The 13,450-nt window shown below is 46.6% G+C and overlaps 1 protein-coding gene and 1 long non-coding RNA gene across 4 annotated transcripts in view; one reads left to right on the top strand and one right to left on the bottom strand.

The window, feature by feature from the left end:
* Window positions 1–210: 210 nt before the first annotated feature.
* The window catches only part of LY86 (lymphocyte antigen 86), a 60,902-nt gene continuing 47,662 nt past the window's right edge, over window positions 211–13,450 (bottom strand). The window contains exons 4-6 of one of the 3 annotated variants that reach the window (XR_006202459.1): window positions 5,040–5,092; window positions 1,668–1,802; window positions 504–588 (exon numbers count right to left, since the gene is read on the bottom strand). Coding sequence is in view for 2 of the 3 variants with exons in the window: in XM_042937986.1 (XP_042793920.1) it covers window positions 505–588; window positions 5,040–5,092 (137 nt within the window). In the remaining variant the exon portion in view is untranslated. Of the gene's footprint in view, window positions 589–1,667; window positions 1,803–5,039; window positions 5,093–6,416; window positions 6,470–13,450 lie in introns of those variants that run through there. The other 2 variants (XM_042937986.1, XM_042937987.1) reach the window with 2 other exon arrangements.
* The window catches only part of LOC122219596, a 32,697-nt gene continuing 24,917 nt past the window's right edge, over window positions 5,671–13,450 (top strand). The window contains exons 1-2 of the long non-coding RNA XR_006202460.1: window positions 5,671–5,812; window positions 13,037–13,198. This is a non-coding gene — a long non-coding RNA (uncharacterized LOC122219596). The remainder of the gene's footprint in view (window positions 5,813–13,036; window positions 13,199–13,450) is intronic.

Below are 13,450 nucleotides of genomic sequence, written 5' to 3' on the forward strand. Positions count from 1 at the left end.
GCTCCTCAGCCCTCGCGGCCAAAGGGCCTGGGACTTGCCTGGGAGAAGGAGGAGGAGAAGGGGCATATTTTCCCAATATCCTCAGGACGTCAGCTTCCTGAATCTCAGAACTACTTACGCTGCGCCAGCACCTGGCACCCTGTCTGGAGGAAATTACATTGTAACTCAAGTATGGCACTAAGATCCTTTGAACAGACCATCAGGAGCGACTGTGGGCCAGATTTCTTTATTCTGGGTAACTGAAGAAGTGCTCCCGAGGAGCTGAGAGGCAGGAGAGCCTGGCCGTTTGGAGGAGGGTGGACCCATGGGCTGGCGACCATCAGGAGGCTCCTTTAGAGGCACGTACACCTGTGGAGTCTGGGGACGTCTGACCCCTGGGGCTAAAATCTGCACCTGCACCTCGGGTGAGCCTCTCTGTCGTCGACTGGTGTTTCTTCCAGAGCAGGTTCAGTGTGGGCAGCCTGCAGTTCCCACGAGACAGAGTGTGCTCCGCGTCTTAGCTTCTCAGGAGCAAATGACCGTAGCATTGGCGCAGGCCACGGTGGAGCGCTTCTCATTATACAGTTCCAGCAAGACCTGGTATTCTCCCTGGAAGGGACACAGGGAAAGCATGACGTGTGTGACTCCCAGAGCAATCAGTCAATCATTCGACAGGTAGTCACTGAGCACCTTCTATGTGCAGGCAGTGTGTTAGACGCTGGGGATGAAGTAGAACCAAGGAAACTGAACTCACGTTGTGGAGCTTATGGGCCTCACCAGGACAGGCAGACAATGCATGAGATACTTCACTGTGCATGCATTGTGTGTGCTGATGCCACAGAGAGAATGCAGGCGGGGAAGGGGATGGACAGCAGGGCCGGGCCGGGTGGGGCTGGGCTTGTGCCGGTTGGCAGTTTTAAGTAGGGTAGTCAAGGCAGGCCTTGCTGCAAAGGTGACCTTTGGGCAAAGACCTGAAGTAGATGGAGAGCTACTTTGAGGGCTGGGCCCCACATTCCAGAAACTGCGAGGAAGCCCAAGGGGCTGTAGGGAGACAGAACCACAGGAAGTGGGGGAAGGACATGAATCAGGGATGGCCTCACAGGCCATGGTAGGGAGACACTGGCTTTCACTTGGAAAGGGTCGCAGGTCATGAGAGCCTCCTCCCCAGAGGAGTGGCCTGATCATGTGTACATGTTAAGAAGATCCTTCTGGCCGCCCTCTGAAAAAAGACTGTAGGGACAGAGAGTATAAGCAGTTAAGACCAGGTAGGAGACCACTCGGGCCTGTAGTGGATGGGGGAGGTGAGAAGAGAGATTGGATTCTGCATAGATTTTGAAAGAAGAGCTCATATGATTTACTGAGGAAACCCATGTGGGTGGCAGAGAAAGAGAGGAGCTGTGGGTGATTCTGAAGACTCTGGCCTGAGCAATTGGAAGATCCAGGGAAGACAGAGAAGACCTCCAGACACAAGATTCACCCGCACGAAACCACAGTGCTCTATCAGAAAAAGTACTACCACCTTTTAGGGTTCCTTTCTGGCAACCACACTCCACAGAGGACTCCCTTCGTCTGTGGTTAGCAGCTGGGCTATATATGGAATCGCAGAAAAACCCATGTGTTTGCTCAGTGGCTAAGCCCCGCCCCAAGCCCCCAGAGGCCACACGGTGGTGGCAGGTCTGCAGACTCACCCGTCTGGAGAAGAGGCACTCTGGGTGGCACGACTTAGTGGGAAGCAGGGCAAAGGGCCCAAGAGGGAAGGATCTCAAGAGATTCCTGGCACATCTTTGAAGTGCCTGTCATCCAGAGAAGGAAAGGGGTTTAATCTGTAGAAGCCAGAGGGAAGGAAGAAATCAGAACACTGGATGGAGTTTGCATGAGAGGTAGTTTTTGTTAGAAAAGAACAACTTTTGGGGCGCCTGGGTGGCTCATTCAGTTAAACGTCTGACTTCGGCTCAGTTCATGATATCAGGGTTCGTGGGTTCCAGCTCCAAGTTAGGCTGTCAGAGCACAGCCCGCTTCAGATGCTCTTGTCTCCTTCTCTCTCTGCCCCTCCCCCACTCATTCTCTCTCTCTCTCTCTCTCTCTCTCTCTCTCTCTCTCAAAAATAAATAAACATTAAAAAAAATAAAAAGAAAAGAAAAGAAAAGAACAACTATCTAGCAATGAGCAAAGGTCCAGGAGCGAGTGGATTCTCCAACAATGAAAATTGCGTTGGGCAGAGCCAGGCTGTGCACTGGATGGTGGCTGAGGGGGGAAGGCTGCTTACAGCCGTCCCGCAGGGCACCATTCAGCTGGAGGATCCTGCGACAGCGACAGCGGGGCTCCCTGAGGCTGATCACCCAAACAGGAGCAGCTGTGATTTCAGAAGCAGTTTAGGAATTTCACCAAAGCAGTGTAAAAGTTAGAGAATTAATTCTGAGTAAAGAGCAATGGGAACCTGCATCTGTTTGTGCCACCATCATTGCCATCATTCCTGTCCACTTTTCTTTTAGAGTCCCTGTGCCTTCAGGTACACACCCTACATAATTATTGAAAACCAAATGAATTTTTCATTATTGCTTTATAAGCCTAAGAAAAGATGTAGTGTTTGCAGGAAGGTTCTAGATGATGAATTACTGCTTACATTACATACGTGCATACCTACCTCCAAGATATGCATAGTCTGGTTTAGGAGGTAAGGGTATTTAGGCAACTGTGCTCATCCTCAGGCAGGTGGAGAGACATGCTAGGAGGACAGGAGGGGCAGAGTAGGGAGGGACAAGGGACAGAGAGCAGCAGCCTCTGTGCTGTTGAGAGCACTAAATTTACGAGTCAGGAATTTATAGTTATATCCTTAGCACTTACGCAAATTAGACCATCCCTGTAAGCTGTCCACGTACTTTGGAACCCCAAAAGGCCTCTAAATTCTAATTCAGAAAACAGCAGTCCTGGAGATGCAGGGTTCCAGGCAGGACCTCAGTCTGGGCCAAAGGACTGGCTGTGTTGAAAAGCAAATAATACCAAGACACTGCAGATTGACTGCTGAGTGGAAAAGTTTTCAGCCGAACAGGGATAGAATTAGCACAGAGGCCCATCTCTGGGGGATTTGGTGGGAGGAGGGGATCCGGGGCAGGTCTTTTAAAACCAGAAGGCTTCACACTGTCTCTGTCCCATATTAGGAAGCAAAGTCTCTGAGCCTTGCTGGCTGGCTGGCTGCCAAGGAAGCCTGGGCTGGCTGCAGCTGGTCCCCCGCCAGCGTGGGAGCTCATGTTGAGATTAAGGCCTCCAGCTGCCTCTGCTGCATACGTGACAGGTTGCATGTGTCCCACTTGGGTGATGTCCCCTGTTGATTCTGGCCAGGTGTCAGCAGGCTGGGGCACAGTCAGGGCTGGCCAGGCTTCTGCTTCCTAGGCCCCAAAGATGAGGAAGAGATGGGAGGACCAGCCAAAGGGGACCAGTAGATGCTTAAGCAGCCATGCCCATGGCCAGGACACCTGAGCCTGGCTTTGTCCTCACACCAGGTGACATGCCTGAGCACCCCTTATTGGTTGAGGAATGCAGATCCTGAGCTCACCCAAGCGTCCTAGGGGAATGCAGTAAAGCTTTTTTACATCTCTGCCAGATTTTTCTTTCAAAAGGATTCTGTGCCTCTAGGAAGTTCTTTTCCCCTCCTCCAGGTCATAGCAACTCCCGAGGGGAGCTGCTTTTTTTTTTTTTTTTTTTAAAGTCAATAATGCAGGTGCACCTGGGTGGCTCAGTCGATTACGTGTCCCAGTCTTGATTTCGGCTCACGTTTCGTGAGTTCAAGCCCCGCATCGGGTTTTGTGCTGACAATGCAGAGCCTGCTTGGGATTCTGTCTCTCCCTCTCTCTCTGCCCCTCCCCTGCTCATGCTCTTTCTCTCAAAATAAGTAAATAAATTGAAATAATATAAAATTAAAAAGCCAGGAATGCCAGATGAAAATCAATTGTTTGCAAATTTTAAGCCAATTGCCAGGGGAAGGGGGAAGGGAGGGGTTCAGGAGGAAATCGGGGAAGAAAAAAGAATTCAAGTAGCAAAGACTTAAAGAAAAAACTAACTGGGAGAATTTTGGTTCCACATCCTAGAAGTGAAGAGAGTTTGCAAGACTCTAATATTTCAATGAAATGCCAGCAGAGAAGACTCTGGAGAACCCCAGAGGGGAAGGTGAAGCCGCAGACTTCCCATCTGTGGGAGCAACAGCTAGAGAATGTTCTAGAGACAGTACGGCTTGCACCTTAGGAACCCAGAGCCTGGGACAGAAAGGAAACACACACAAGATAAATGAAAAGTTAAACAGATTCTTTACGCAGAAGGAAACCCTTTCCCAGAGCCATAGATGGGTTTTGGCATCTGGAAAGCAGAGAGGTTAAAGTTGAAACAAACAAACAAACAAAAAAAGAAAGTTATTACAACCTTGTGATTCCTTTTATGATGTCCCGTAAGATTCTCTCAGGAGTAGCATATTGAAAATGTATTGCTCATGTCAGAGCTGCTTGAGTTCAGCCATTTAAGAAGGTCACATTATTTTGCGGAAAGGAATTTGTGGAAAACTGGACCCTTAGCTGTGAGCCCTGCCGGTGAATGCTCAGGGCGGGGGCATTTTATTCACCTGGTGACAGCCCACTAATAATAGTGTAAGGCTGGTACCTGTGGGCCTTTACCCTTCACGCTTGTGTGTGTGTGTGTGTGTGTGTGTGTGTGTGTCTTCCTCTCTCTGAACAGCCAGCCTCACAGACAGCTCACGCCCCAGCAGCTCTAGCCCATGCAGTACCCTCAGATACCAACCATCCTGCAGGACAGGATGAGGGCCTCCCTCTCCGTGGGAGCTGTCTGCCCAGGGGATCCCAGAGGGTCCAACAGACATAAAATGTTATAACCAAAAAGGTAAAACCAGTGTGTTAAGCGTTTGTGAGTACCCATCATGAGGTATCAGCTTTACTGAAGAACGGTTTTCTTGGTAGGGGTCAGTGGAAAATGTTTAAACTATTGAAATTTAAACTCAAGAAACTGCTCGATACAATAATTAAGTAACAGAACAGAGCAGAAAACCAAAACCTTACCTCGAGAATTTCAAATCCAGGATTATTGATGGGGCCAGCATAATAAATCTGCTCTGAAACATATACAAAACAGACAAATGTTACTCAGTCATATTAAACAAAAATGATTTGCTCCTATTATCTGTGCTTGCTATTCAATAGGGATCTAAGATTGGGAAAGAAGGTCTCTGTTCACACAGTTGCTCATATTCTAGGAAGAACATCGACAACATGTAAATAACTAAACAAGGCAGTGTCTGGATTGTTGAAAGTGCTAGAAGGAGACATGTAGGTGGTGTAAGAGATGCAGATGGTGAGATGGTTAGGAGGCCAGGCTGGAGCTGGGCTGCCTGGGGTTAAATCCTGAGACCACCTGTGATAACTGTTTCATCTTGGACAGTCATTATCTCTGTGGGCTCAGTTTCCTTGTTTTCAGAATGGGTATAATAATGATAATAACAGTGTCCACTTGCCTGAGCTCTGAGGAACCAAAGGATTAATCAATGTAAAGCTCTAATACCGGTGTCTGGAAAGCACTCAATAAGTAATTTGCTAAAATAACAAACTAGGAGACGCCAAGTTTGGTTGGATGGCTGGTTATCTCTAAGGAGATGATATTTGAGCTAAGCCCTGGGGGAAGGGAATGAGACAACATTCAGTAGCTCTGATGCAATAATGGAGAGGGTAGATGGTTGGGTAGTTTTACCGAGCAAGAATGGTAAGGAGAGAAAGTCAAGACTGTTGGGAATAGATTGGGGAAAGCTTATAATAACAGACCATGGAATCTAAGGAAGGTAAGGAAGAAAATGGAGGTGGGGGTGGGGGTTGATAGTAGAAACAGTGGTAGAGTTCGTTGAATGGAGTTTCCATCATGGCTGTCAAGGTCCTAGAATGGGTGAGCTGGAAGGACATGGTGAAGGCAGATGGCAGAAGGCTTCACAATGAGATTTCAGAAGTGGTGCATTTTCTGATGATGACAACACACAGCATTGACGTGGGAGTCAGGGGTTGAGGTGGAATGATGGAAACGGTAGTTGGAAAATGGTAGTGGAGGTGAATCAGCTGAGACATTATGGTGGTGATGGGCTGTGACTGCCTCCTCTGTGACTCCCCAGCCCCATGCACTTAACACATTATAAGCGGTGCCTAAGAGCACAGGCTCTGGGGTCAGATTGTCTGTGCTGGGTTTGAATTTTGTCTTTTCTTATTACTAATTGGCCAAGTCACCTAATCTTTCTGGGCCTCAGTGTCCTCATCAGGAAACATGGGCAGGTTATAATAATATTCACCTCAGAGTTGTTGTGAGAATCAAATGAGTTAATACAAGTAAAACTCTTTTAATAGATCTGGCGCATGGGGAGCAGTCAGTAAGTATTTGCCATTAATATACTCACTCACCAATCCACTCTACAGGGCATCCGCCCAATACAGGCCAGGCACTGTGCCAGGTGCTAGATACAACAGGAGACAAGAATATTATGTGAAACATTTGAATCATTGGCCACCCAGAATTGTAATCGTTTGTTTACAGGCTGTTTCCTGCAGTAGCCCGTGCCTTCTTGTTTGCATAGCTCCCGGTACATTGCAGAATCTAACACACAGCAGGGTGCAATATAGGGTTGTTGTAGAGGTTGTTGAATGAGCAGATACAGAGCCAGGACATGGGTTTGTCAAGCAACTTCATTCTTGCTCCTGCTATTGTAATCCTCTCCCTGCTGGAGGGCTCTGGACCTGGGCTGTTTACATGAGAGACCGGATTAGGGAATGAGCCAGCAGAGCAGCCAATATGGTGGTGAGGGTGGAGGGATGGTAGAGGAGAATGGAGGAGAAAAAAATGCTTATTAGTTTATTGATGGCACTATGTGTTTTTTAAATATATTCTTTAAAAGTTTACTTATTTATTTTGAGAGAGAGAGAGAATGTGTGGGGGACGGGAGAGAGAAAGGGGGACAGAGGATCTGAAACTGGCTCAGTGCTGACAGCAGAGAGCCCCATGCAGGGTTTGAACTCATGAACCATGAGATCATGATAGAAGTCAAAGTCAAACGCTTAACTGACTGAGCCACCCAGGTGACCCTTATTGGTGGCATTAGGTATTCAGCTCTTTTAATGGCACAGTGACTTCTGTCTCATATATCCCCTGGTGCCTAACCACTGCTCAGTAAATATTTGGAGACAGAACAAAATCTCCATGAAATGAGGTTTTGGGCCAAGGGCAGCATGGTTGGTGTGTGAACAGCTGCCCACACAGAATACTATCAGGGGCATGAGGGTAATCCTTTTTTGAAAAAGGCCTCTCCAGGCAATCTGAACCTCAACTTCTACCAGGAGACCCATTCTTTGCATAGACTTTGGCTTCTGTTAAATGCTCGTGCCCCCAACACATCCATCCTTCCTTCCCTTGGTCAATTTCTTGTACCTCACAAGGAGAACGCACAAACATGGTGGATGCCAGATGGACAGCCTTCCTATTTCATTGCACTAAACGAAGTGATCCATTTACTTTTGAAAGGAAACTGATACTTGGTTGTGGATATAAGCAAAACTTTAATTGGAAACTACTTTTCCATACAAGATGATTTTGGAAATAGAGATATTGAACTTCTGGATCTTATCCTTGAGAATCTTCCGGTGCAACTGAGAAAGATACAATGACTAGCTACACTGAATGTTAACTGTGTGAGGAGTGAGTTAACTGTGTGAGGAGAGCTGAATACCTATGTGGGTGGTGTATCTCACAAGTGCAGAGAGCTCAGGCTGCCTAGGATTGGATTGTAGTGCTGGCATACTGTGCAACCTGAGGGCGTACCATTCACATTATAATTTATGTGAGTGGTGCCCCCTGGAGTTGTGCAATGCAGTGGCCCAACTACCAGTACACTGTTCCTTTTTAGGAAATTCTTTCTTCCCCAGGGGATGTTATTTTACCCAAGCCAGAATAATCTCAGCAAGAAGACAATGAGACCCAGGACCAATCTATTCTGTCAAAAGATGGTTGATTTCTACTCACTGGTATCTAGAGCTGTTCACTGTCTGCCTGGGGTTGCAGCCTTCTTACTGTGTCTGTGGCTCCTAGATAGCCTTTCAGAAAATCCCTTTGCTTTTGTTGTCTGCTTTTGTTTCTGCTACCCACAATTCAAGGACTGTGAATGCTGTGGGCATGAACCAGTCAAAATCATTCATGCTGGCCATCAAGGTATGGGAATGCAGTGCAGCCCAGGAGCAGAGCCCAAGAATGGAGAGAGGGAGTGTGCCTGTCTGTGTCTGGTCTGGTTGGGTTCCCCTGGAAACATTTTACCCCTGCTTTGTGCCTCTACTGATTGTTCTAAGGTGGCATAGTGCAAATTACTTGACCTTGGAAGCAGACAGACCTGGGTTTAGGACCCAGCTCTCCCATTCCTCAGCTGAACATCCATTCTGGAACTCAATTTCTGCACTTGCAAGATAGAAATGGGACTGACTCTCCTGCAGGGCATTGAGAGGACCAGAGAACTTGTGTATAAACTTGATGAGAAGAGTGGGGTCCCCAGTAAGGGCAGAATCACTAGTTATTGTTACTGTTATTAGTTGTATTATTATTCACTGGATGTGAAGAAGGGTGACGTAATGAAAACTCACTTGGATGCTGAGGAACACACCAGGCCTAGGTTTTGGAACCTTTTGGCAGAGCTAACAACCAGTAAATTCTGTGAGTGCCTTTGTTTTAAAGAAATGCATGAGGACAACTCTTTGAAGGATAACATTAGAGTGACATCTAACATTCTATTATGCTTATTTAATGCTCCAAGATTTGCGAATTTATGTTTCAAATAAAGGGGTTCTTTACTGGGCCAAGGGGGTTTTCATTAAATCTGTCTCTTACACTTTACGGTTTCAGTTAGAGCTTTTTGGGGGATCCATGAAGTTCCGGAGCATGGCTGCAGGTAGCTCATGAAACTGTCTTCTTTTTTTAACCTAATGAAACAACACCTAAAATTAAATTCTCGCCCCTTCCATTCTCAGATCCTCCCTGATTCTGAGATTCCTTTAATTAACATTCTCACACTCCCGTTCTATAAAAAGAGCCCCAGTATATCTGTGCCCACTCCTTCCTTTCCTCCATTTGAAATCTTTATCAGTTTTTAGTGTGCTGTGGATTAAAGAAATCCACCTCCCCGGTTCTGAGCCCATGAAGTCATTTCTGCGAATTGGCTTTGTTTTTGACCCAAATCTTTGTGTGGTTGGCACAGAGTGTCTTTTTCAGAAAGGAAATTGATTTTTAAATTGTGGAAATAAAAGTTCCCAAAGGGTTTTGGATCAGATGGATGAGGGGCTCAGGGCTGCCTCCCACTCTATAGCCTTTTGTCCTCAGCCACCAGTGCGGGTGCTGGCCTGGAAGTGCTCCCTGTAGGCGTGGGTTCTGTGGGAGAAGTCCTCCCCGTTTCCTGGCCCTTGCTAGTGCCTTCTTGCAATTGCCTCCAGTCTTCCAAATTTATTACAAAAATGTCATCAATATTTCAGCATTATTAGGGTGCTCAACAGTGTAAAACTGCTTAGAGTTATAATTTATGATAAGTCGGCCCATTAGTATATTCTGACAAAGACTTAAAAAAATGATCATTTATTTATTTGCTCAGCTTTGAGCCTTTTCTCACCTGCCAGGCCCAGTCGGGGGAATCTTTGTGGGGTTGTGTTGAACTAGGAGGGCACAGCCCTCACCCTGTCCTCCAGGAGTGGGAGCACCTCAGGACCTGGGAAGGCCCCATACAAAGGCTCCTGTGGGCAGTGGTCCCACAGTGAAGAGAACATTCCAAACAGACCAAAAGCCTCGTCTCAGGAATGAGAGGGAGCGAGTATATTACTACATTTTGGTGAGCTCTAAATATATTGTTCTTTCCTCTCTCTGCCTCTGGGCATTTCTTTAAAGAGGCCCAAGTCTGTAGGTGGCACAGGCCCAGGCACCAGTCCTCATCTCTTCCCTGGTTTTAGCTCTGCTTTTTTCAGTCTCTGACCTTGCAGGGTGTGGAACGTGTTTCTTGGTCCCACAGGGCACTAGCTGCTGGTTAGGGCACTCATTTAAATCGATAATGAGCCTGCCTGCGTGGGGATCTGGAACAGGGTCCCCTGCCTCCAGGTTGAGTGTGGCTGCAGATAGACTCCCTGGGGGCCTGAAAGCCTGGAGGTTTCATCCAGGTTTCAAGGGATGGATTCCAGATAGTTTGGGCAGATAGCCCCAGGCTAGGCTCAGGCCCAGGCCCAATTTTTATTTACTATCATCATCATCATTATTATTATTAATTTATTTATTTAGTGTGTGTGTGTGTGTGTGTGTGTGTGTGTGTGTGTGTGTGTGTGGTGTGGTACTTTGTCAGCTTCTCCATCTCCTGGGCCATTTCACCTATTAGTCTCTAGAGCCTCTGCAGTTCTTATGTCCCTCCTGAGGGCTTGCCACCAGGTAAGCATGCCTGTATCACCTCACAAGTGATCTCAGTCTCTGAGTATAGTTGCACAGGCAGCCCTGGCCGAGGGGGTGGGTGATTGGAAGCAGAAACACAGCTCCTACCCCACGGGGCCAGACTCTGCAGGCTGGGGCTGGGCTGGGCCCCACCTGCAGATACTTCTGGTGTCCCGGCCACATCCCCTAGCCAGTTTTGAAATCATGGCAGCCTTGGTGGCATCAGCCATGCCTCTGACATTATCCCAGGTCAGGAGCTCACACCTCTCTACACTTTCCCACTGCACAGCAGCCCATGTAGGACAACCAGGAAGTGCAGGGACGTTATCCTCTGCAGGCCTTCAACCCACAAGGACTGGAATCTGGGGATGTATTCCGCAGCCTCCTGACTTTCAGAGGGGCAATTCTGAGATGCACACTGCGGTTCCCGAAGGATCCCAGTGGGACTGAGCCCCAGTTCTCACACTGGAAATCAGCTTCCCATTTATCCCTTCCCGGCTTTTCCTCCTCTCTGGCATAACTACTCACCCTCAAGTCCTTGTCTCTGACTTTGCGGGGGGACCCCAAACTAGGAACGCTTCCTGGCAGAAGGTGAACCTTTTATTGAGGCCCCATAAAAGCTAGTCCTAGAAAGCTGGCTGCTGATATATTTGGGTCTGAGTCTAATGTTGGAGCCACCCAGCCTAGGAACAATGTGAACACCCTGAAAGCTGCTTTCTGACTGGCTTCTACGCCAAAGAGCAGGAAGAAGAATGAATGCCTTGGTTGTCCCTGAGACGGCTCGGAGCCTCGTGCTTTGGAGAGGATGGGAGTTGGGAGAAAGGGACAAGGAGGTGAAGACCTCCTTGGGTGTGTGGAGGTGAGGGAGCTGACAAGCTCAGGGAAGAGGGAGCAGAGAAGGAGAGGGAGAGGTGCACAGCTAGCCTCTTAGTTTCTGGTTTCTTCATTCAGTCACATGGACACTTCCTGTCGCTGAGCAGTGGAGCATTGTAATAAACAAAGTGTCTTCCATTCACTGATTCGAACTTTTGGGATTCCCTGGCATATCACATGACCCTTTTATTGGGAGAATTTTTTCTGTTGCTACTAGGAGCTCAGTAGTTCGAACATGTTCAATTTTATTTCCAAACGTATCTTGAGATGTCCAGCATGTCATTTGGCCCCTTTGGCCCATTATTGTCACTCTGTCTGAGACCCCATAAAGCTCTGGGCATCATAGCTGTGGTTTTTTTCAGAATTAACAGCTGTACTTTGGAGCTCATAAGTATCTGATTAGAGTTTGGATTACTACATCTTAGCTTTGCTTATGCTACTTTGATATCTTTACCTGTTCCTTCAAATGGGCTTATGAGAACTTCCATTTGGCCTTTTCCACTAGAGAAACTTATTATTATTTACAACTTGAAAACATTCACTGTGTACTTGCAATGGATCACTTATAAAACTATGAAGTGAGAAGCCTTCCAAGGTTTACTCGTTCATGGTCCTGTGATTTACGCTTCTCTGGTGATTCAGAGATGTGCCTGTTGTTATCCCTATTCTTTTTTTTTTTTTTCCTAATAGCACACTGGCTTCCTCTTAATAATACATTTTTATAAATGTCTCATTGCCATCTTATCTTCTTCCTCTGCCAGAATGATTCCAGCAAATGGGTCATGGAATTGACTTCTAGCCAAATAGCTTCTGTTGTGAGTAGGGTCCTATGACAGGTGGGGGCTTTATGGGGTCTTGGATAGGGTGACAATAATGGCCCAACGAGGCAAACCTTTTCTTAGCAATGATATGGTCCCCTAACAGAAAAACTCGTTATCTCTCCTCAGGTAAATCAGTGACTGTATCATCTGTGAAGTCTCCAAACTGTTTGACTTCTGTGAGGGTATTTTCATTGAAAACATATAGAGTTTGAGTTTTCCTTGGATTATACACAATTATTTGGCTTTTTTTAAAAAATAAAAAGTAAGGTTTTTTAAAATGTTTATTTTTGAGAGAGAGAGAGAGAGAGAGAATGAGCAGGGGAGGGGCAGAGAGAGAGAGGGAGGCAGAGGATCCAAAGTAGGCTCTGTGCTGACAGCAGTGAGCCCAGTGCGGGGCTCCAACTCACAAACCGTGAGATCATAACCTGAGCCAAGCCGGACACTCAACCACCTGAGCCTCCCAGGCACCCCAATTATTTGACCTTTTCACATGGTATGCAGAGGTCAGACAGGATGGATTGGTTTTCCACTTGGAGTTGTGCAGGCTAGGAGTGCCGACTCTCAAGATGTCCCTATCCTAATCCCCAGAATATGTATGTTATCTTCCATGGCAAAAGGGACTTTCTAGATGCAATTACATTAAGGATTTTGAAATGGGGAGATTAACCTGGATTACCTGGATGAGTTCAGTGAGATCACAAAGATGGATAAATACCAAGGAATGCCAGCATCCTCTAGAAACTGAAAAAGTCAAGGAAATGGATTCTCCCCTAAAGCCTCCAGAAGAAACATGGCCCTAGTGACACTTTGAGTTTAGACTTCTGACATCCAGTAGTGTAAGAGAATAAATTTGTGTTGTAAATTACTAAATTTGTGGTCATTTGTTACAGTAGTAGGAAACTTACACAGTGGTCTTGGATAAAGAAAAGAGGCTCCAGGTGATCAACTTGAGAAGGGGTCAAGAGTGATGGCTTGTTTGGATTTGGGTCCCCGACAAAGGGCCCTTCAGAACCATGGCACCAGCATAACCCAGGATTTCAGCAAAAGAGAAGGTACTTGGTTGGGCTTATGTCTTGGGCTAGAGAGTGAAATTTCCAACACAAATTCACACACTTGAATTCAGGATAGACTGTTAAAAAAAATTAAAGCAATGTAGAAACTACTAGATCAGTGATGTCTAATGATGTTCTGCAAAGATGGGAATGTTCTACATATGCATCATCAAATATGGTGGCCTCTAGCTAAATGTGGCTAGTGTGACTGATGACCTGAATTTTTAATTTAATTTAAATGTAAATGATTTA

This window comes from Panthera leo, chromosome B2, assembly GCF_018350215.1.
Source record: "Panthera leo isolate Ple1 chromosome B2, P.leo_Ple1_pat1.1, whole genome shotgun sequence".
NCBI classification, from domain to species: Eukaryota; Metazoa; Chordata; class Mammalia; order Carnivora; family Felidae; genus Panthera; species Panthera leo.